At 43.8% G+C, this 25,206-nt stretch overlaps 1 protein-coding gene across 4 annotated transcripts; it reads right to left on the bottom strand.

The window, feature by feature from the left end:
• Window positions 1–1,158: 1,158 nt before the first annotated feature.
• On the bottom strand, window positions 1,159–25,148 carry SLC35A5 (solute carrier family 35 member A5). Of its 4 annotated transcripts, none has more exons than XM_039528721.1 (7): window positions 24,994–25,148; window positions 19,522–19,674; window positions 17,841–17,939; window positions 9,621–9,754; window positions 5,142–5,209; window positions 3,819–4,585; window positions 1,159–2,524 (listed from the first exon to the last, which is right to left on the bottom strand). In XM_039528721.1, exons 2-7 carry the CDS (start codon window positions 19,649–19,651, stop codon window positions 2,508–2,510), a joined length of 1,215 nt encoding a protein of 404 aa, XP_039384655.1. In that variant the 5' UTR covers window positions 19,652–19,674; window positions 24,994–25,148; the 3' UTR covers window positions 1,159–2,507. The 4 variants fall into 4 exon arrangements, with proteins under 4 accessions (XP_039384655.1, XP_039384639.1, XP_039384650.1 ...); XM_039528705.1 differs by having other exon boundaries at window positions 1,160–2,524; window positions 3,793–4,585; XM_039528716.1 differs by lacking the exon at window positions 24,994–25,148 and adding an exon at window positions 24,507–24,868 and having other exon boundaries at window positions 1,160–2,524; window positions 3,793–4,585.
• Window positions 25,149–25,206: the final 58 nt, after the last annotated feature.

Genomic DNA, 25,206 nt, shown 5'->3' with positions numbered 1-25,206 from the left:
CCCACAGTTTCTACTCAATTTCACTGTCAGGGTCATAGAATCATCAAAACGTAGGATTGGAAGGGAACTCGATAGGTCATCTAGTCCAGACCCTACACTGAGGCAGGACTATGTATTATCTAGACCATCCCACACGCTAGCGCAGTTTTGTAGCATCTGGGCTGCAAACAATGCAGAAAAATGTTAGTCTAAACAGAACTGATTTTTTTTAAGACTACAGAAATATTTCTTAGGGTTGTTTTTTTTTAAGCTTGTTTTTACAAAAATCTAAATTTTGGGTCAAGTTTATCTTTTTAAATTTAAAACACTGTATTTACAGATATGGTGAAATGCATTTACAGTGAATTTGGACATAAGGTAATTACTTTTATAGTGAACTAGAATGAAAATCCCTGATGTCTTGTGATGGGCAAACTACAATTCCAGGTAGAGTAAGAATGAAATACTTTCCTTTGGGGAAGTGTAGGGAGGCACCCTGGCTCCCCGCCACGCCTGAGAAGGATGAGCCAGACCAGGTGCCAGAGTGGGTGGAGCCACCGCCGCCTGTCCCCGCCCCCGGAAGTCAAGGGGCAGGACAGGAAGTATAAAAGCCCGGCCCCAGCGCTCAGTTAGGTGGAGGCTGCTGGAGTGGACAGATGCCGGTGCTCAAGCTCCCGCTGGGGCCAGCCTTCCCCGTGCCCGGTATCCTGAGGAGCACTGGCCTGACCTTCCCTGGACCCGGTACCCCGAGGAGCTTCCAGAACTCCCCTACGCCCGGTATCCGGAGGAGCTGCCTGAGCGTCCCCATGCCCAGAGGAGTCGCCTGAGCTCCCCTCTGCCCGGTATCCGGAGGAGTTGCCTGAGCTCCCCTCCGCCCGGTATCCGGAGGAGTTGCCTGAGCTCCCCTCCGCCCGGTATCCTGAGGAGCCCATGGTCTGGGACCCACCGGATGATGCCGGCGAAGAACAGGTACCTAGGGAGGGGGAGATTGGAAGTGGCCTGGGGGTAGCCAACCCCAATCAGGCTGCAGATATACCTGAGCCTATGTCAGTGTGTTGCGGCCAGAATCCCCACTGACAGCAGCGAGTCTTTGCCGCTGCTAGGGCCCCGGGCTGGGACGCAGTGGAGCGGGAGGGCCTGCGTCCCCCCCTGCCACCCTTCCCAGGGCAGCAGACTCCCCCTCCCCCTGGCCTGAGGAGGCCTTTGCTATTGTTTAGTTTGCTGCTCAGCCCCTGCCTAAGGATCTGAGCCTTACCTGTGTTTGTTGCCCCGCCCTGAGCCAGGGCTTGGGCTATCTAGACTGCTACTGTTTAGATCGCTGCTGAAAGGCCTGAGCCTGAACTGCTGTTGCCCCGCCCTGCTCCAGGGCCGGGCTTATAGACACTGGGTTTACTCGGGCCCTGCTAAAGGGCCGGGACTCTGCCTTGTGTAGAGACTATTGGTTTGTTCAGCCCTTGCGGAAGGGTCTGAGCCGGACTGCTGCCTGTAGGGAGGCACCCTGGCTCCCCGCCGCGCCTGAGAAGGACGAGCCCCTTACCGGACCTTTACAGGAAGTAATATGAACCCTCTGTTTATTTAAAAGCTTGTATTCTGAATATCAGGAAAGCTTCTCTGCCACTGTGCAACACTAATCACGTTATCAAACAAACAGAACATACTTATAATTGGGTGTAATGTTCCACAGGACACATAGGAGCAGCAGCGCCTGCAAATCACTGCAGAAATGAGGAAACTCATTCTGCAGCTGTGGAATCATCCCTCAATCAAACTGCAGAAGGGTGCACAATACCAATGAACATGTAGCCCTGGAAATAAGAATACTTAGCACTTATATAACACTTCATATCTTTATAGCGCTTTACAAATGTTAGGGGCCCATTCAATGGGACTATTCTCAACTGAGTCAGGATCACGGATGTGAGGTTTACAGGATCAGGCCCGTCACCAGTGAGAAATATTATCCCCATACAACCCTAGTATATGATAGACAAACACGTACAATTGAGAACACCGAGTGTTCTGGATTACTATACATAATTCAGCTCCCATGTGACCCAGATCATTAAGCTAGGGCCGAACCTTTCTCTCATATCACTTTTATTATCAGTTTATCATTGACTGCACTGGAATTAACTTCTGATTTACACTAGTGTAAGAAGAGAAAAAAAAACCCTTAATATATAAGGCTCAAACTGATAATTCTCTAGGTTTTCCTTGTCAACTGCTGAAATCCAATGGGCTTTACTCATTTTTTCTGAACGGGTATCTCAGCCCCAAACCTGGACACACCGTATTCTGATCTCGGAGCTGTGTTTTATTTGCACAACTTAAAAACACAATACAAATCCTCTGGAATCACAAAACCATCCAAACAGTTTTAACTGTTGCACTTAGAAAAAAGACTATCCCATAGTTTAAAAAGATACCAACACTGTTCTCTTGGAGAATACCCAGCATTCAGTTGCACAAGCTCATGCTAGAAGGCATCTTCATCTGTATCAATGTCACTGTTTGCTTTGGTCAGTCTCTCAAGTTCCTCTCCATCCTACAGGAGCCGAAAAATGGAGGGGAAGAAGATAGTAACAGCATTAGCAAAATTTTCTTCTTGTTAGTAATACTTACCCTGAAGCAGTCCAGTGACAACTGCAAAATCAAGGACCTGTACTTACAAGCTTTTGTACTGGGGCACTAAGATCCTTGTTTAAGATACAACATACATAGCTGTTCCTGAAGGACAGTCCCTAGATATTTTTTATAGCTAAATATTTACCATTTTTCCATGGTGTCCTTCCTGAAATCTTTCCAATTGCACTGTATTCAACTAATAGATGTGTCCCTTCCTATGTTGGCAAATACATAGGTGCTGAGTAACTTGCACTGTAGCTAATTAATTACATCTGCTGAAACATGCAGTGATTGATTTTACAAATGCGTGACTATATGTATTATTTACTGTTAAATATCACTCTGCAATAGCACTGTGCAGAATTCCAAGAAAACATCGACCCTCCTCTTTCTGGGATAAATGAAGTTTCCCAAGACTAAATGCAGACAGTGCCCTCTGCTGCTCACAGGCCATAAATATACTATCAATACTGCAGACTTATTTCTCAGTTCACCTGAATGTGAAGTCTGGGAGCAAGCCGCTTCCCCAAAGATTTTCCTAGATTCTAAGCCTCTGGATCTTCATTCATAGAAGAGCAGAAATTATAGGAGGAGGCTGCAGGAACTGATTCATGAGGAAGGGGCAACTACCATGTTGAAAATCTTACATTAAAAATATCCTTACCTGCGTTTCTTAAAAAAAAAAAATTACCTAAATTTCTTAACATCTTAAACTGTTAAAGCTGAAAAAAAATTAAATATCTAATTTAGTTTCCTCCCATTTATGCTGTATGTTTGCTTTCTGCATTTAGCTGAACCTGGGCTATGAAAATAGACTAGTCAGTTTTCCTTTTTTATAATCAGTTCCCCAGTATAATGCTGGGATATTTGGGTTTGATGGGGTATTTGGCTGCAAATGCTAAAAGAATGTTCAAGCTGAGATGGCTGAAGGATCATCTGAGGTCAGAGCAGAGAGGTAAAGCTTCTGCCAGGCATCAGGAAACAAGAGGAAGCTACACATAGAAGTATGGAGCTAAAACAAAGAGTTATTTACAAGCCTGAGACTGATCTTGTATCATTTAAATGAAAGTGACAATTTGGTTGAATTGTGAGTCCAGCCACATGTGTGGTGAACTCTAAATGGTCAACTGGGTAAACAGTCTGTGAGAAAGGGAGTCAATCAGAGATGCAAGCATTTCAAAGCCTTACCCCGCTGGATCGCTCCCAGATCTCACTGAGGAATTTGTTCCTCTCCTGCTGAGTGGCATATTCCAGGCCTTGATGTTTGCTGGCATTGTAGATAAATATGGAAAGAAGCACCACAGGTGCTTCCAAGAAGAAGTCCAGAGAAGGCTTGAAGTCAAAGATGACAATGGACACAATGGTGATGATCACAGTGGTGATCTGCGCAGTCAGGACGTGGAACATGTTGTCGCGGAACTTCAGAATGAAGGCCACGGACAGCCCCAGGAAGGCAGTGACAAAAATGAGAGCTACAGAGAACACATTGTGGCCATAAAAGAAGCCGCAGTACTCTATCTGCCAACGGTTCTCAGAGCGCAGGCCCAGCATCAGCCCATTGAACAGCACCCCGAAGACATATAGCTTGCTATTCTGCACAAATATACTTTCATTGAGCTGGTCCCCTTCCTTCAGGATCTTTTCATTATAGATGTTGGCCAAAGCGGAGATGAAACACTGCACTATTATCAGCAGATGGCCCAAACCGAGGCGGAGAGGCTTCAATGCTCCTGCAGTGGTAGCAGTGACATTCCACTTGAAGCTGGGAAAGAACCCTGTTTCCGTACAGTTGTCTCCTCCCCAGCACTCTTCCTCCGGCCTGGTGTACTGAAGGCAGCGATTAGATGAGCTGAAAAACATGTCATGATGAAACCCATGTGTGGCCAAGCTGTGCTGATTGCTTCCGGTCCCTGCAGTCAGAGCTATGATGGACAGGAACAAAATCAGTAGAGATGCCCACTGCACCCAGGAGAGCTGCCGTCTGTGTGGAGACAAAAAACCCAAAACCTTTAGAGTACAGGGACAGGTGTTCAGCATTTTCAAAACAAATGACACGTGGCACGGAGAAACCTCCACGCCACAGGCAAACCCAGAGAGAGAGCATGAAATCTCAGCTCCATTGAGCAGATAAAATTCCTATTAACTTCTATGGGGTGAGGATTTCCCTAGAGCTTCATCTCAGACCTCAAAGAGGCAGTGCGCTCAAGCGCCTCCCCAGCTGCCTACAAGGAGCCAGGTGAGTTCCTGCATGACTCTCAATAGAGACAAAATGACAATACAATACAATTATGATTCTGTTTTATCCATTACAGAAGAATGAAGGACTGAGACAAATTTGCTGAAATTTAAACTTGTGATTCCAACTAAGCTAAGTATTTCATACCTAGTGTAACAGTTAAACCACTAAGCCATTATTGGTGCTTGTATGCCAAAGACTACAGAAAATACAGAGTATTTTTAATACTATCGCCCTCATGTGGCGAAACAGAATCCAGCATAACTTCCCCAATGTTTTATTTGCTTTCATAGCTACTTACTTTAGAACTATCCTGAATAGGAGCGCTGTTGTTATAATGATAAAATTTGAGAATAATACAGCCATGGCCTAGAAAAAGAGGACAGGGAAAAAATTACAATCCAGACAGAATCTGACCAACAAAAATCAACTCACAGTGTTCATCTATCAGAAGACCCCACAGCAAAAAGTGATCATATTGGGACAGACCTTACACTCAGGGTGAAATTCACTCTTGCACAGAGGAACCATACAAGATCCTAAATGCCAGTTCCACATTAATGGCTTAAGTGGTACACAGAATCTTGCCAGGGTTTTCTGCAATGGGGCAGATTTCATCCCGGGCTAACCAGAGTTGGAAAAACGTCCACTGACTTCAGTGAGCACTAGATCAAGCACTTTGGGCCAATATATATATTTTTTTAAATCAGCCATGAGTTAGAATTTTAATACATAGAATATTTAGTCATTTCAATTGTGACGTGTTCACTTTTTTTTTTGCTGTTGTAGTAAGATGAGGCACTGAAATATAAACTCTTGTGTCAGAGGCCTAGTCTGAGGCCTGAAGCCTGAACTAAAGTACTTCCAGAGGCAGGCCTCACTCACAGAAGCTGGCGAGAAGAGGGTTGTTAGAAGCAGGTGCATTCACACACATAAGTGCTAAAAAGAGGAACTTGTGCCAAGATGGCACCTGGACAGCCCAATACAAGGACACTCCATAGGCATAACAAGGAACAGGCAGGTGCATCTTAAAGACAGGACAGCATGATGGATAGATCTGTTTGTCTGGAACAACATGATCAAAGGGGAGACAGCACCCTAATGAACCAAGAAGCTGTACCTCAATACGTCAGTAGGGATGAGTAATCTGTCCTGTAACTGTATAAAAGTAGGTCCCGGAGTGCGCATCTTTGTACAGCCTAGAGTGCAGTGGAGTGTCCTGCCACTGACTGAGCTGTGTCCATTGCCAGGGGGCACAAATTCGTACTATGTCCTGTAGAGTTTATAGGAAACTATTACTGTTCTTCGTTTGACAATAAACCTGGCTCAGGTTCCTTCATACCTTACTAGAGTCTGATCATTGGGGGTTCTCTTGGGGTTTGCTGTGCCAGCTATCTACGCAGAGCCGGAGCAGCACACAGAGGAAACACGCGTGCAGCCGACTGTTATCATCGAACAAGAGCAGAGCACCACACTGGTAGCTATTGATAACAGCTGTTTGTACTCTGATGTTTGAGCATTATTACAATCTCAGGAGTGCGCATGAAAACAGACGTATAAATCACAGTTCTGCTCTGGAAAGTGACTGTGTAAAAATGGCTCCTTCCTAATCCTATTGTCTGTGAGTATAAGTCAGATCTACTGATTTTACTAAAAGAAAGGGAAAAAAAAGCCTGCTATCTTTTACTCTGGCTAGCTGTGCATAACCAATACAGCTCCTGGAGTCTATTCTGGCTCACTCATCAACAGAATTGTCAACTAAGTATCAATTACAAGACTAAGACTTTGTCTACGCTGGCATCTGAATGGCAAAACTTTTGTCTTTCAGAAGTGTTTAAAAAACCTCCCCCAAAAGACAAAAGTTTAGTGTTGCTAAAAGCTGCATAGTGTAGACATAGCCTAATGCTGTCGCACAGATGTAACAGCATAATTTGAAGAGAACGGGTCTGCAGAGGTTTAACTGAAGGAAGAATTTGGTCTGCAAAATCTTCATTATTTGTGATAATGCATGGAAGGAAAGAACCCAGGGCAAGCTTGCAGCAGCATTAATTAAAACAACAACACTGTTTTTTTTTGGGAAATGGGAACAAATTTGATTTGGATACTTCATAAACAATGGCATTTTTCAGAGCAGAACCACACTTTAAAAAGTCTTAAGAGTCAGAAGAGTCTCAATTCAGATTCCCACGGGGATTTTCTATAACCCTACCCATGTCCTCAAAGTCATTCCAGGCTGTCTTAGCTAGGAAGTAGTGGGTTCCCATTAATATGTTTGGCATGCCATGACTGTCGTCGTTAAACATGAACTGCCAAGCAAAATTCAAAACTGAATTACTGCCCTCACCAACCAGGTTAAGGGATCATTGAAGACATCTGAGAATGCATCATTTATAGTACATCATTGGCACCAGAGGAGCCAGTGGCCATATGAGACTTGTAGTATCTTATGTCCCAGAACAATGTTTTTCTGGTGCAACCCTAATGAATCCCGAACAGAAAGAGAGGTTAAAAGTAATTTTTAAAAAATATTTTTCTGTCATATGCCTTTTCTTATCTCACAGCCTGTTTAACGAAGAGTGATAACACAAATCTGGGTTTAACTTACCTTGAGTCTCCCCCTGCAGTAGACCTTTATGAAGAAAGATTTCTTCATTACATAATAGATTTTAATCAAATATTTATATAAATAACTTCCATGTTGTGCGTATATTCTGACCTTCATGACTTATGTCTTTAAATTCACAACTCTAACTTTGCATCAATGTTGTCTTGCGTTAACCAGTAAAAAGGGCAGTTCTTTTCCATTATAATCCAATGTATTATTTGCCAAGTAGCAGGTCACATTTTCCAGTACTGTGTTCCCATTTAATCAAAGATACTAAGTGCAATGAATACACACAAGAGGTCAGAGTTAGTTTCCTCTGATTTTCTTGACTTGTGAAATTAAAGCCTCATTTTTTAAAACTGTTACTGGACCATTAAGCATAACATTTCCTTAGTTCTGCTTTTAAGAGTAAGAAAAATATTTGACTAAATAGGTGAATCCAGAATTGACAGAGGAGGTTCTTCAAGAGATGGACTAGCAGATACAGGGATGGCTACACAATTGAAATGTGCTCCATTTAACATTTTTGTTTTAGCTTTGTGGTCATCAATCAAGTACAAACCAACATTTGTATCATGTCCTGTCTCTAACAGCCTGTGGTGCAATATCTACTGGATACTGTTTTCCAGTATTTATTCACAGATGTCCCAAGGAACAAGATAACGGGGCAGGAATCAGAGCCAAATCTACCAGAGACCACTACACAACACATCAGATAACATCACATAAAATAAAATCTTATTTATAAGTCACATTAAATAATTAAGAACAGCCACTGCTCCAAGCACAGACCCCTCGGTATTTCAGGCAGTCACTCATTCAAGTACTAATTAGACCCATATCTACTTAGTTTTTAAAATCACATGAGACAAGGCTTACATGCATTTTCTTTCATGCAACTAGCTACTGTCTCTTCAATTGCAGCTTACCAAGCCTTCCAGAATTTATTCAGCCCAGGATGCACTTAAATATCTGAAATGTTATTATTCATTCTTGTTTTTCCATTATAGCGCTACAATTTAATAAACTTCTATGAAATATACCAGATCGAAAGTTAAAGACAAATAATTATATAAAGGGTTTTGAACAGCGTTCGCTCTAGGGGAAGAAATACAAATTACTAGTCTGTGTACAACCTTGCTGTATGATTTTTATAAAAGATCTCCTCAACCAAAAGCCAAGTTGCTTATTTAAGAAAATGACAGCATGTGGATGTAATCTTTCAAACATTAGATCCTGTAATTATTCAGGGGCATTATAATACCTGTGCTCACCTTTCAAAAGCTAATAAAACAGTGCATATGTTGTTTTAAATCACCCAGACTTCCCCCCCCTAAAACCAGATGTTTGTAAACCAGGCAAGTGCAACAGTCCTGTTGACTACATGCTGTCCATGCCAGAAATTTGAGCCTTAAAGGACAATTTTTTTGAGACAGCCTGAGAGTGAAAATAAAGATTTAGATTAGGTTTAAATATAATTTCTCTAGTGTCATGATAAATATATTGAGAATTCCCTGTTATTTTATAGTCAACACTAATAAAACTTGAACCAAAAAAACAATAATCCCAGGCTTAAAATGAAGAGAACAGTTTTCTGAACAGTTGTAGATTGATTCCAGGTTCTATGAATAAAAGCAGCAAATGTTTGTCACACTGGATACTAGCTCAGGTACTGGAGGTAATTAAATGCAAAAAATCAGCATCCAACACACTCTCCACCTCCCCCTTCCTCTCACTTTTGAGGTTTGATCATAATGGTATTGATGCAGAATAGAAGAAAGCAAAATACAAAAGTGACTGAATGAAGTCATTCATAGAAAGACATTAATGGTAGGAGCTGTATGGGGGATGGGACTCAAAAACCCACCTTCAAAGCAAACTGAGCTCAAGAAAGGAGGAGGAAGGTCCAAGTCTTGCATCACACTGAAGCCATTCAACGCTACCTCTAAATCAGGAAGGAAGTAGATAATACAGAAAGATTCTCTCTCAACTGGAAGCTACAAAACAGGATCTGATGGGCAGGTGGATGGAAGGGATTAATAGAAATGGTCCTTGTGTACAAGGCAGCCTTAGACAGATCAAATGCAGGACCATGAAACCCCAACTAGCAAACCTCCAACAAGAGAGAGACTTGGATCATTTCAATGCTATTTTAGTTGGTCTGTGTGTACTTACTGGTTGGAGGTAGGACAATACATAGAAAACAATCAGGTTATCCAAAAAGTACAGAAAGGCTGGAATTGACCACTTCATGTAGTTACAAAACGCCTTCCATGAGGTGCATCCAAAGTCACTATATGAACGTCCCTCTAAAAGAAAAGGAAAAAAATCAGTGAGTAAAATGAACTTGATTAGAATGATGAAAATCTGTGTAAAAAGACTTTCCATGTTAATGGAAGTGTGTTTTAATCCCCATCTGACAGCAATTGCTTTTTTTTGTTTGTTTTAAAGCAAATGTAGCATTTGATGAACGGTGTCAGAATGACAGCCCTGGAGACCTTCGTCTTCCATTAATCCACAGGAGATACACAACACAAGCAGAGGCAGCAATAGCTTCCCTATATTCTCGTCAATCTGCCTTAACTGAGCACCTAAAGCAACAACCTCTAAGGAGAGGAGTTCAATCTCAACTGTCATTTGGTCTTCTGCCTCCGCAAAAAGACCATCAGCAAGGCTGGTGGTCCTTTTGCACAATACTCACTAGGAACTAGGATGAGACCATCCATCATTATTGATGTCTAAAGAATGACAGTCAGATAGAAATGACTTCTGCTGACTACTGAGCATGCCTAGATTTGAAACAATAGCCTAGATGTAAGAGACCTGCATATATAGCACCCAAAGTACAGTAGCGTTTTACAGACAAAAAAGACAGTCCCTGTTCTCACAGAGCTTACAGTCTAAATGACGATAGGACATAAGACAAGACAGTGAGAAAAGGGAGAAGATGCAAGATTACACATGGTTTGTAAGCTCTTTGTGGCAGGGATCACCTTATTGTTCTAGGTTTGTATAGCACCTAGCATGCTGGGATCCTGGTCCATGACGAGGGTGCCTACGTGCTACAGTAATACAAATACAAAAAGAATAATAATTACATGTGCTTAAATGTTCAGGGGATGTGTGTCTTAAAACATAATGTAATTTTAAATGTGAATAGCATTGAGGGTGCGGATGAGAGGAATAGAAGAAAATGTGTTTAAAGGCTCAAAAGGATAAGGCAAGGGGAAGAAGGTGAAGGGGAAAATTTAGGTGGGAATGGGCTGACTAGTTTCAGCTTCCCTTCAAACGACGTTAGATTTGAGGGGTGAAAGTTTGAAAGATAAATGTACCCTTAGGCATTCTCAATCAATAGTCTTTTGAATGCAGGTGTGCGTCATTTCTTCTCCTCAATCTGACTACACTTTATTCCCAAATCAAAGAATTAAATTGCTTAGTACACGTTTGTAAAGCACTTTGGAATGAGAGGTGCTCTCTCCAGGAAATACCGGTATACAGAAGGAGCAAAACATCAGTATCAAACATAAGAACATACGTAAGAATGGCCATACTGGGTCAGACCAAAGGTCCATCCAGCCCAGTATCCTGTCTACCGACAGTGGCCAATGCCAGGTGCCCCAGAGGGAGTGGACCTAACAGGCAATGATCAAGTGATCTCTCTCCTGCCATCCATCTCCACCCTCTGATAGACAGAGGCTAGGGACACCATTCCTTACCCATCCTGGCTAATAGCCATTAATGGACTTAACCTCCAGAATTTATCTAGTTCTCTTTTAAACGCTGTTATAGTCAGAGCCTTCACAACCTCCTCAGGCAAGGAGTTCCACAAGTTGACTATGCGCTGTGTGAAGAACTTCCTTTTATTTGTTTTAAACCTGCTGCCCATTAATTTCATTTGGTGGCCCCTAGTTCTTATATTATGGGAACAAGTAAATAACTTTTCCTTATTCACTTTCTCCACACCACTCATGATTTTATATACACCTCTATCGTATCCCCCCCTAGTCTTCTCTTTTCCAAGATGCAAATCCTAGCCTCTTTAATCTCTCCTCATATGGGACCCATTCCAAACCCCTAATCATTTTAGTTGCCCTTCTCTGAACCTTTTCTGATGCCAGTATATCTTTTTTGAGATGAGACCACCATATCCGTATGCAGTATTCAAGACGTGGGCGTAGCATGGATTTATATAAGGGCAATAAGATATTCTCTGTCTTATTCTCTATCCCTTTTTTTAATGATTCCTAACATCCTGTTTGCTTTTTTGACTGCCGCTGCACACTGCGTGGAAGTCTTCAGAGAACTATCCATGATGACTCAAAGATCTCTTTCCTGATTAGCTGTAACTAAATTAGCCCCCATCATATTGTATGTATAGTAACATGCAGTAGGTAGAAAACCTTCACTGTCAGGGAGATAGATTGGATGACCCAATATGTCTTTCCACCTCTAGATCATCATCAGCGTGGACACTTGCCCATAAAGGCTTTACTCCTTTAAACGTGAACTTTAAAAAACAGCATTTATTTGCTGAGCACATGGAAAAGGACACACATGCACATGGCACTGGCATGTGTCATCCTCATCTTCTGTGACTGGGAAGCTGGAAATTCTACTCAGCTGACACTGATTGGTAGTGACATACCAACTACACGGTCCAGGCTGATAGCCCAACGCTTTCATGTGTGAGCCTTCAAGTAAATACATGTAGCAGACATGTCACAGTGGCTTCTGGTTTAAAAAAAAGGAACTGATTGTTATATATATTTTGATACATAGTTGATTACAAGGAAAAAGGTCAACCTACTACAGTTAGGAAATCAACCTATTTTGGAAGACAGGCCATTTTTATCTACCCCTTTCATACAACAGCTTGTTGGGTGCTACAGTCATTTGTGGGGGAAAAAATCCAGTTTAGTTTATTTTTGAAAACATGGGTTGTGCACTGTATTTATGATCTGCCTGAACTTGGCTTTTTCATTAACATTTGTGGAAACCAGTATTTCACTCAAGTTCCTTTTCAGGATCTATTACAAAATGGTTGACGTCCCACAAGGTTGTCGTTCTCTCCTGTACAAAAGTATCAGAGTCTTTTACTATTTTGCTTTATGAAATGGTGAGGTTAACCACTGATCTTTTTCACTTTATGAAGTAGCTACAGAGAGGCTGGGTGGAAAAGGAAGAACTACAATCAACAATAATTTTACTATCAGAGGGGTAGCCGTGTTAGTCTGGATCTGTAAAAGCAGCAAAGAATCCTGTGGCACCTTATAGACTAACAGACGTCTGGTCCTGAAGTTGTTTTGCTGCAGGATGGCCACCTTAAGATCTGCTATTGTGTGGCCAGGGAGGTTGAAGTGTTCTCCTACAGGTTTTTGTATATTGCCATTCCTAATATCTGATCTGTGTCCATTTATCCTTTTCCTTAGAGACTGTCCAGTTTGGCCAATGTACATAGCAGAAGGGCATTGCTGGCATATGATGGCATATATTACATTGGTGGACGTGCAGGTGAATGAACCAGTGATGGTGTGGCTGATCTGGTTAGGTCCTGTGATGGTGTCGCTGGTGTAGATATGTGGGCAGAGTTGGCATCGAGGTTTGTTGCATGGATTGGTTCCTGAGCTAGAGTTACTATGGTGCGGTGTGCAGTTACTGGTGAGAATATGCTTCAGGTTGGCAGGTTGTCTGTGGGCGAGGACTGGCCTGCGAAAGTGTGGGATCATTGTCCAGGATGCGTTGTAGACAGTTTCTCACTTTAGGACTGTCTGGATATGTGGACTCTCTACTCAGACCCTATGCCACCAGCACTCCCAGCTATCTCCAGACTTCAAAGGGAAACTGCTGAGCTTCAGTTCATCTGCAAATCTGACACCATCAGCTCAAGATTAAACAAAGACTGTGAATGGCTTGCCAGCTACAGAACCAGTTTCTCCTCCCTTGGTTTTCATACCTCTACTGCTAGAACAGAGGGCCTCATCCTCCCTGATTGAACTAACCTCGTTATCTCTAGCTTGCTTCTTGCTTGCATATATATATATATATATATATATATATATATATATACCTGCCCCTGGAAATTTCCACTACTTGCATCCAACGAAGTGGGTATTCACCCACGAAAGCTCATGCTGCAAAACGTCTGTTAGTCTATAAGGTGCCACAGGATTCTTTGCTGCTTTTAATAATTTTACTATTCCCTTGTGCCTTTCCTATGAGTCTCTCCAAGTGCTTTATAAACATGAAACAAGCCTTACAAAATGTACACTGGAAAAACTGGAGAACAGTGTAGTTAAGGGATTTGTTCAAAGTATACAGTGATGGAGCCAAGGAGCAGAACAAGAAATTCTCGTTTCCAATTCTACATTTGAACCACAGGACCACTCCCTTCCTTCTAAGGTTGAAGACTACTGTATCTAACAAACTACAGGGAGAAATTTGCTAGACAGAATATAGTTACCTAAAGTGAAATTCAGGCAGATCACCATAAAATCTTTGACCACAAGTGATCAGAAACTGATGTCTCATCTGGAGAAAAAAAAAAAAAGTACCACAAGCAGCATGCCCTGTGCTGGGACATTGAATCAGCACTGGCTCAGAAGGAAGAGTATAGCCTACTGAATCGCTGAGACACAGAGGCTGCTTGGCAAAGGGTCCCCTGTTCTTTGTAAACAACTCACCTCAGACCTGACAAACTCACTACAGCAAACATGTTTTGCAGGATAATTATGCATAAATAGTAATATATAAGGCATCTATGGAAAGCTTGTAACTTGTCAAGATTCATAACCATTGCAAGATGCATGTATGGGCAATATTTAAGGAACAAGGTAGTTATACTCAAAGTATACTTTATAGACTTGGAGCAGAAGTAAGTCACCAGAGGATAATGTGTCTTTGTGATGGCTCATTCAAACAGGAAGGAGATGTCACCCCCTGTCCTGGTTAGCCAGTGATGAAGGCTAAATTGTCTAGCCTTGCTCCCTCTCAAGATTTTCAATGGAAAACCATCGGAGGCAACTGCAAACTATCGAAACCACTTGTAGGTAAAAAAGAAACACTACAACAGACAGAGAATTACCCTGCCTATGGCCTAGTCTACACGGGGGAGGGAGGGGGTGTCGATGTAAGATACGCAACTTCAGCTATGGGAATAGCGTAGAGGAAGTCGACCTATCTTATTTCGACTTACCTCCCGTCCTCACGGCACGGGATCGATGGCCGTGGCTCCCTCATCAACTCTGCTACCGCTGCTTGCCCTGGTGGAGATCCAGAGTCGACGGGAGCGCATTTGGGGATTGATGTATCGCGTCTCGTCTAGACGCGATATATCGATACCCGATAGATCAATCGCTACCCGCCGATCCGGAGGGTAATCTGGACGTACTTTAGGAATAGAGACAAAAGATTGTTTCAGTACAAAACAGAGCATGGAGGATACTCTATATACTTACACTGAGGAGGAAACATCTTGAGGCGCAGGAATGTTCCCATGAAAAATTGGATCCTAGTCTGTGAAACCAGCCAGATCTGCCACAGTCTGTACTACTTTTTTTTTTTTTTGGGGGGGGGGGGGGGGGGGCGCCACGGGACCTACTTATTTTAGATAGGAAAGGTAATTATTTATGAACGTAGACCCAGGTTCATCCTTTAGGATTTTGCTTTGTATTCTTTCTTAAAAGAAGATTAAGTGCTTGTAAGAGCTTTCCATTATATAGAGGAGAGGATTTAAGGTAAAACTAGTAAACTGCAGTACACTGTACCTTTGGGGGCAGAGGATCTGGGATTTCTGAGAGTAGCCAGTGTCAGGGGCTGGAAATCACAAGGGAACTCTTGAAGGGACTCAAGGACCAGGATGCACCTACTGTTAATCTGAAAGGTAAAGACAGTACTGGCGTAGCTCAGAGGAGAGTGCTTCAGTGCCTGACAGGCTGGTGTTAGGGAGCTGATGCCCAGCAAGGCACAGGCAAGACTTCCTCACGCTGGAGGCAGAGGGTAATAAGATGACTCACAGTCCTGGGTATCCCGAGAGCCATAACAGTCGCCATCAGCACTTTTTACAGGTAACCAACCTGACCCTGGCTTAGCTGATAAGATCTGAAGAGATCACAGACCCAGGGCTTGTCTTCACTTCAGAGTTAACTCAAGTTATAACTTGAGTGTAGCCCCTAGCTCTAGTCCTATCCATACACAAAAACCCTTCACTACAGCATGATGGTGTTTTTTACTTGAGTTGATTGCCTGTCAGGGTGTACATACAGACCAGGGTGGATAAAAATCAATGATTTAAAAAAAAAACCCAACAAACAGATGTTTTTTTATTTAAATGCTTTTTGAGGAAAATACCCATCTAAAGATAATTTTAATTAAGATACATTATAGCTCAAAGCTATCTCATCATGGAATAGGGATTATAAATTCTAATTCTATAGTATGACACAATATATTCATGTAACGTTTAAGAAAAGTTTTGTAAATGAGTGCCAATAGTTCATGGATTAGGGACCCAATCTTATGGGGTTCCAGGGGCTTCTGTACAGATTATTTAGGTTAATCTTTCTATCTACCCAATGGGACTCAGTGCTCAGTCTAGAAGGATACCATCAGAGATGCTTAGTTTTGCAGTTCTCAAAGTGTGGATTTGTGTCTCCAGAGATAACATGCTTGTTAACAGCAAAAATGTTTTTAAATAAATGAATAATATATAGAGGTAAGAAATAATAGACCTGTTGTCCCTCTGCAAATTTGTGTACACCGAGTCAATCCCTTACGTCTCTCTAAAAGATCTGGACAAGGAGAAGTCTGGAGATAAATGTGAGAAGGGAGGGACAGGCAGTAGAAACGAAAGTGAAACTGTTTGAGCAGCATATTCCAGAAGTCTTGAGGTCTTTCTGAGTGTAGCCTTCGTTGATCTGAGATCTACCATACCATTCTCTCACTAGAAGGGAAAACCTATAATGGCAGCAGGCCGTAAAAGAGACCCATAGAAATATATGTTTGCTGATGATGTTTTAAAGAAAGTCACACCAGTGAACTGGTGAAAGTCACTTAAGCACTTGGATTCAGAGACTGTTGAAGTGATAATCTCACTTTTAACAGCAGTAGCTTCTTCTGCTGGTGTAGAAAGAATATTTTCTTCCTTTGGACTAATTCACTCCAAACTGAGAAATCGTTTGAGACCTGAAAAAGCAGGAAAGCTTGTTTTCCTTTTCCAGATTATGAACAAACAGGAAAATTAAGGTGAAGACGACTGAGTGAGCTGCAGAAGCCAATATTTTAAGTTTCTCATGTTGACCTTACTGACATAATCTATTTAATTTTGGGTTTTTTTAAAAAATATTTCATTTAACTATTTTAGTCAAAAATAATTTTTAACAAAAACAAACCTGATTTTAAAAAACTTGAATGTTTAACTAAATTCAAAAATTCATATGCTTGTTTTGTAAAAATATGATGTTTCCTGTTGAAAAAAAAAATCCAGAATACATAATGATGTTTTAGTTAAATAAAATTTAAATGTCTGTCTGGTGATGTTCTCCTCCTAATACAGCATGGCAAGAAAATCCTCCAAATATTAACGATTAACCTGTTGAATTGGAAATAGTTCATCTCCCAATGACTTCACAAATATCTGCTTCAATTACCTTTGGTAAATGAAATAACCAAACAATCATTCATTTTCTGATATAACTGTAAAACTAATCTGAAAAGTTTTCAAAATAAATCACTTTAAAAAGGTATAGTGTATACCTTCTAAAAATGAAACCTACATCTGAGTTGTGAATAATGCGTATTAAGGTTATAACCAACAAGAATGCACTTTTATGCAGAAATACATGATTAAATTGAGTCTTCCTGATTTGATTTAAATCAAACCCAACCTGGTACAGACTATGGGTATGTCTACACTACAGAGACTATACCAGCATAGTCCCGTAGCGCAGACACAGTCTACGCCAACAGAAGGGGTTTTTCTGTTAGCATACAAATACCACCTCCACAAATAATGTCGGCTACACTGATAGAAGCATTGTCAACATAACTGAGTCTACAGTGGGGTCTATGCCAAAATAAATTCCATGTGTAGACCAAGCCTACAGCTTGAGTTTGTCAGCTGCTAACACAATCATTCTGTGTTGCTTATACAATTACTCTGTACAATTTCACAGTGTAGCCTCTGTCACTCAAGCTACACTAACTCAAGAGGAGTTAATCGAGTGCAGAGTGCAACTCACGTTAACTCTCAGTGAAGATACTGTCCCCATTACCACTGCAAATAGGCTCTACCATGGTACACCACGCATATAGTACAATCACTGTACATTAAATCCATCTGCTTTTGTATGATGGATTCAAAAGTATACGGTGAACAGATTTTTAGCCATATGAACTTACCTTTTGTTGTTATCCAGAGTGCCACTGTCATACATAGCACCAGTTTAACTAGCTCAGAGCACACATTCACAGTTGCAGGAAGGTAATCGTATTTGTTATCTGTGAAATTCAGCAAAATTATTATAGCAAATAAACACTCTTACTCATCCAACTTTTCCAATCGCATTTAGAGCAACAGAAAGAGCACAACGATTCCATGATAATCGCTTAAACACATCCATTAAAAAGTTTTGACCAGGTCCCATAAACAACGCACACTTTGTAAATTAAGGTTATGTTCATGAATTTAATTATAAATACTCCATATTTTCAATGGCACAGAACTTCTTGAACGTTTCACTTTCCAGGCTGAAGTTTTCCATGCTTAGTCTCAAGCGCACAAGCTTGAATTCTTCAGGAAAGGCTCAGTACAATTAGTTCAGCCATTATAGAGTGCTACTGAAAGATGAAAAATCATACTTTCCCAATTTAATTAAATTTGAGCTTTTTTGTTGTTGCTCACACAAAACAAAACCAACAATTTTACAAGTTTGAGGTTGTTAAGTTGGCTAACCCTTCTTCAAGGATTAGGCCCTTTCATTGTTAGCTAGAATTATTGTAAGTATTTAAAATCTGTTTCACACATACTCTTTATCAGTTTTTACTAAAGTTAGCAGCCACAATACTATATAGTAACAGAAGGCCTGATCCTGAAAGACTGACTTCTGTGGGAGCTGAGGGCATAGAACCTTCCAATATCGGGCACATCAGGGCTAAATAGAAGGTTTTCAGCATAGAAAAAACTCTCTTTGCTGACAGATTCCAATGCACAACAACAACAACTAGGTCTTATATCACTCTTGTCATCAGTAGATCTGAAAGAGCTTTAAATGAAAGAGGTGCCATACCCCCATTTTACAGATGGGAAAACAGAGGCACAGACTTGCCCAAGGTTACCCAGCAGGCCACCAGCAGAATGAGGAATAGAATCCAGGTCTCCCGAGTCCAGTGCTCTATCCACTAGACCAGGGGTTCTCATAACAATTTTTTTGGTGGCCTCAGAGCATGAGAAGGTAGGTACAGAGGCAGCAGGGGCCAGTGGTGATGAGCACTGGGAGAGGCAGCAGGGAGCAGAGGTGACGGGGGGGGATGAGCTTGGGCTCAGAGCCCATCACCACACAGCCAAGGAATGGAGCCCGAAGCCTCACACCCAGGGGACAGAGCCTGAAGCCCCGTGGCAGAAGCCTACCACCCGAGGACTGAAGCCCAGTCCCACTGCCCCTGGGAAGGTGGGGAACTCACTGGCTGCCTGTTCCTCCAGCTTGTCTCTCTCCGGAGGGGGGGAGGGCCCAATCACTCCTGGTGGCCCCTGGGGAGAGGTCGCTGCTTTTCGCCTGCCCTGCCCCCCACAATCACCACCCAGGAGGCTGTGGCCACAAGAAAAGCCCCTGGTGGCTGCATCTGAGAAACACTATGCTAGACCACACGGCTCCCCCAGAAACAGATTCTGTATTAAAATATTTATTCTCCTAACAAACCTGCCGGTGAAACGCAAGGATAAACATACTAGGTTTGATGTCCCATTCGAGCAGTAAATATATTTGCAATAGAGTGGTTTAATTTCAGCATCTACATTGTTTTACCCCAAATGGAAAACAAATTTCTGCAGGTAATGCATTATATATTAAACATCCTACCTTACCTTCGTTGGCAGAATATTTCATCAGGAGAATACGACTTGAACCCAAGGTAACAAATGCTCCTCCTAGCAGGAATGTGTACAAGGCTGACTTGGAGCACCATAAAGACGGGCTGCAGCACTTGGTCTCCATTCTGCTGCCTGGCTGGCAATGCCCTTTGGACAACAAAATGAAAATACCTTGTATACGTATTTTCAGACACTGATAACAGATATCTAAGCACACATGATTTTATTGCTTTCTGGAGCCCTACCATAGTTTCATTCTATTGCTGCTTTGGAAAAATCTCTGAGCAGCAGCAAAAGAGATACACAACATGCACTGAATGCTCCAGTGGAAGACCCAATAAAGCAATGCTGGGAGAGGGATGTATGTGTACAATGCTGAATAACTACTGGGTTTAAACAAATGTCATATTCTTGGTATCTATTATTCTATGACTTCTCACATTTTAAAAAACAATCTTGTTCCTACTGTTGGCAATTTGCTAAGTCTCATGTGCTGAAACAGGATCTCATTCATTTCCATAGAGTCCAACTATAGTAGTCCAAACCCCTGAGTCTTACTAAACAGATATATTAACATGATCAAGACTTACGTTTACTTTAATTTAGTTACCTGAAGCACCGAAATTAGGAAATGAGAATGCAAACAGAAACCCTCTCCTGTTTCTTATTGGTACTGCTAAGATAAAGAGCAGAAGCCCCAAACTTTGTTTCACTAAGGGCTGGTCTACACTACGAGGTTAGGTAGAATTTAGCCGCCTTAGGTCTATTTTATAAGCAATGTGGCTACACAACCAACTCCGTTCCGTCGACCTAAAGGGCTCTTAAAATCAACTGCTGTACTCCTCCCTGACGAGGGGAGTAGCGCTAAAATCAACTTTCTTGGGTCAAATTTGGGGTAGTGCAGATGCAGTGTTGTGCAATTAGATGGTATTGGCCTCCAGGATCTATCCCAGAGTGTTCCAATGTGATCGCTCTTGACAGCACTTTCAACTTTGATGCACTAGCCAGGTAGACAGGAAAACCCCCGGGAACTTTTGAATTTCATTTCCTGTTTGCTCAGCATGGCAGGCTCAGCAGCACAGGTGACCAGAATCGCAAATGAGCTCCAGCATGGAGCGAACGGGAGACACTGGAACTGATTGCTGTATGGGGAGAAGAATCTGTGCAGGCAGAACTCCGATCAAAAAGAAGAAATGCTTTATATATATAAAGCACACACACACATATATATACACACATACACACACACACACAAAAGCATATATCTCAAAATCGCACAGGACATGGTGGAGAGAGGCTATACCAGGGACATACAACAGTGCCATGTGAAAGTTAAGGAGCTCAGGTAAGCCTACTACAAGACAAAGGCGGCAAACGGTCGCTCCAGATCAGAGCTCCATACATGTCATTTCTGTGATCAGCTGCATGCCATTCTAGGGGGGACTCTACCAGTACCCCACCACTGTCCGTGAACATCTGCAAGGGGGGAGTCTCATGCAACACAGAGGAGGATTTTGTGGATAAGGAGGAGGAGGAGGAGGAAGAGAATGCGCAGCAGGCAAGCAGAAAATCCGTTCTCCCCGGCAGCCAGGAACTTTTCATCACCCTGAATCCAATACCCTCCTAATGCAAGTTCCCAGACCCTGAAGGTGGAGAAGGCACCTCTGGTGAATGCACATTTGTAACTACACTACAGGGTTTAAAAGCAATTGTTTTTAATGTTTGATTTGCCCTGTAGAATTGGGATGCATTCATGGCCAATACAGCTACTGGAAAAGTCTAACATGTCTGGGGATGGAGCAGGAATACTCCAGGGACATCTCCATGAAGCTCTCCTGGAGGTATTCTGAAAGCCTTTGCAGGTTTCTGGGGAGGGCTGCCTTATTCTGTCCTCCACAGTAGGACACTTTACCACACCAAGCCAGTAGCAAGTAGTCTGGAATCACTGCAGCACAAAGCATGGCAGCGAATGGTCCTGGGTTTTGGTCGCATTCATGCAACATTTGGTCTTTATATTTCTGTGTTAGCCTCAGGAAAGTGATATTCATGGTCACCTGGTTGAAATAGGGGAAGTTTTGTAAGGGAACAGTAAAAGGACCCCATTCACGCTGGGCTGTTTGCGCTCGGCTAAAAGGGATCATCCTGGAGAATAGCCACAGGGTGGGGGGAGAGGTGTGCTGCACATCCACCCCAAAATCACAGCCCCTCCTTTTAAACGGCAAACCCAACTATCATTGCTTGCTATGGGAAAGGAGGGTACTGCAGTCTGAAACCATTTCCACATGTTATGAAGGCAGAAGAAGCCAACCCCGTGTACCCTTTGGTTTACCATGGCTGCCTGGAAACCGAATTCTGTTGCCCAGTGTGTGATGTGTCACAATACCAGCAGGTGCTCAATAGAAAAGGCAAAATGTGACCTCGTACCTTAAGCACATGTGCTGTCTGCTATGAATTGTTTGATTCACTGTGAGAGTCTCCCTTTTGTTCTCAGAAATGTATCTTCTTAAATTTTACTTTCCCTTTTTATCCCCTATGCAGGTGCAAATGTTTCTATGTTCTCCATATCATCTCTCTCCCTGAGGTTATCGCAGATTAAAAGGTGAAAAAAAATGCACTCGCGATGACATGTTTTCTGAGCTCATGTAATCCTCCTGGACTGATAGGACACAGCTGAATGCATGGAAGCATTCAGTGGCAGAGGCCAGGAAAGCACTGAGTGAGCGTGATGAGAAGAGGCAGGATGCAATGCTGAGGCTAATGGGGGAGCAAACGGACATGCTCAGGTATCTGGTGGAGCTGCAGGAAAGGCAACAAGAGCACAGACCGCTACTGCATCCATTGTATAACTGCCTTCCCTCCTCACCCAGTTCCATATCCTCCTCACCCAGACGCCCAAAAACTCAGAGGGGGAGGCTCCAGTCACCCAGCCACTCCACTCCAGAGGATGGCCCAAGCAACAGAATGCTGTCATTCAAACAGCTGTGATTTGTAGTGTAGCTCCAATAAGCAATGTGGCCTTGTCCTTCCCACCTCCTCCACCCTACCTGGGCTACCTTGTCAGTGATCTCACTTTTTTTTTTTTTAATAAATAAAGAATACATGGATTCAAAACAATAGAGACTTTATTTCCTTTGCCAGCTGTGGTCGGTGGTGGGGGGGCAAAGAGGGGCAGGGAAGAGATTGGCTTACAGGGAAGTACATTCAACAAAGGGGGTGGTTTTGCATCTGTAGCCTGGCCAGTCATGAAATTGTTTTTCAAAGTCTCTCTTGATGCGCAGCACTCCTAGCTGTGCTCTTCTAATCGCCCTGGTGTCTGACTGTTCAAAATTGGCCGCCAGGTGATTTGCCTCAACCTCCCACCCCGCCATAAACATCTCCCCCTTACTCTCTCAGATATTATGGAGCACCCAGCAAGCTGCAATAACAATAGGAATGTTGGTTGCGCTGAGGTTTAACCTAGTCAGCAAACAGCGCCAGCAGGCTTTTAAATGTCCAAAGGACTTAACTGCACTTGCTCAGCCTATAGTTGAACTGCTCCTTACCACTGTCCAGGCTGCCTGTGTATAGCTTCATGAGCCATGGGAGCAAGAGGTAGGCTGGGTCCCCAAAGATAACTATAGGCATTTCAACATCCCCAACGGTAATTTTCTGGTCTGGGAAGTATGTCCCTTCTTGCACTATTTCGAATAGCCTGGAGTTCCTAAAGATGCGAGCATCATGCACCTTTTCTGACCATCCCACGTTGATGTTAGTGAAACGATCCTTGTGATCCACCAGTGTGTGCAGCACCATTGAGAAGTACCCCTTGCGGTATATGTATTGGTTGGCAAGGTGGTCCAGTGCCAAGATAGGGATGTGTTCCATCTATCGCCCCACCAGTTAGGAAACCCACTGCAGCAAAGCCATCCACTATGACCTTCACATTTCCCAGGCTCACTACCCTGGCTAGCAGGTTAGTGATTGCCTTGGTTACTTGGATCACAGCAGCCCCCATGGTAGATTTGCCCACTCAAAATTGAATCCCAGCTGACTGGTAGCAGTCAGATGTTGCAAGCTTCCACAGGGCTATCACCACTCGCTTCCCAACTGTCAGGGCAGGTCTCATCTTGGTATTCCTGTGCTTCAGGGTGGGGGAAAGCAAATCACAAAGTTCCATTAAAGTACCCTTACGCATGCGAAAATTTGCAGCCACTGGGAATAATCTCATACCTGCAACACTATGTGGTCCCACCTGTCTGTGCTTGTTTGATGGGCCCAGAATCAACGTTTCACTGTATCAACCTGCCCCACTAGCGCCATGATATCTCAACTACCACAGCCCATGGTTTCACAAATGTCTGTGTCCATGTCCTCCTCACAATCATCCTCGTGCTGGCGGCTCCTAGCGAAGTACTGCACATACTGCAGAATAATGCACGAGGTGTTTACAATGCTCACAACAGCTGCGCTGAGCTGAGTGGTCTCCATGCTTGCCGCGCTATGCAACCTGCATGGGTAACCCAGGAAAAAAGGCACGGAACGATTGTTTGCTGTTGCTTTTAAGTAGGGAGGGAGGAGCGACTGACAACATGTATCCAAAACCACCTGCAACAATGTTTTTGCTCCATCAGACATTGGGAGCTTAACCCAGAATTCCAATGGGCAGCAGGGACTGTGGGAACTATAGGATAGCTACCCACAGTGCACCGCTCTGTGCCTCGATGCTACCCACAGTATTGAAGCCGCACTCCACCGACCAGGGCCGGCTCCAGACCCCAGCACGCGCTTGGGGCGGCATTTTGCCAGGAGGGCAGCAGGCGGCTCCGGCGGAGCTCCCGCAGGCACGCCTGCGAGAGGTCCCCTGGAGCCGCGGGACCGGTGTGCTTGGGGGGGCCAAATTCCTAGAGCCGCCCGTGCCACCGACCTACTGCGCTTAATGGGGACATATACAATTGACTGTATAAAACTGATGTCTAAAGATTGTGGTCTATAAAACTGACCTAATTTTGTAGCGTAACCATGCCCTGAGAGCCAAGCTGGCAAACTGCCTGGAGACCGATGGGCTGAATCAAGTGTCGGTACAGAAGAGGCTGCAGGTGCCCGGAAATCCGGAAATCGTGGGTACAAAGACGTGGCATGTGCAGCTGCCCGGCTCGGCCCTTACCCTAGAAAACTGCTCCCGGGGGCGGCCCTGCTGCAGTACAGACGGGAGGGGCCGCCTCTGACGGGGAGCAGCAAATACCCAGGCTGGTGCGGGGGGAGGGGCGTGGGGGGCAGCGCTGGGCACGGGCCGCCCTGGCTAGCGGATGCCCCGACACGTCGCTCCGGGCTGATGCGGGCGGCGCGCTGCTCCCCGGCCGAGGCAGCGCCGCTCCCCGGGGCTCCCGCGCCGGCCCCACCATCCCGACGCTGCATCGTGGGTCCCTCGGCGCGGGGACAGCGAGCGACACGCGCCCTCCCAGCTCCCAGACCCCGCCCCCAGCTCACCAGGCGGCAGCAGCAGCAGCTCCCCCGTCCAACATCACCACTCGCGCACGCGCAGTGCTAGACAATTAGCAGCCCGCCCCTTGCCGCTTAGTCACGTGTTAGGGGGCGCGCCCCACACAGTCACGTGATTCCTTCCCCGTGCAGCCCCGTTGCGCACGTCCTTTCTCCTCTTCCTTATCCGCCCCCCCCCCCCGTTCTACGCGTGCGCTCAGG

Source organism: Mauremys reevesii, linkage group 1, assembly GCF_016161935.1.
Source record: "Mauremys reevesii isolate NIE-2019 linkage group 1, ASM1616193v1, whole genome shotgun sequence".
Taxonomy (NCBI): Eukaryota; Metazoa; Chordata; order Testudines; family Geoemydidae; genus Mauremys; species Mauremys reevesii.
This window is presented reverse-complemented; position numbering and strand designations above follow the sequence as displayed.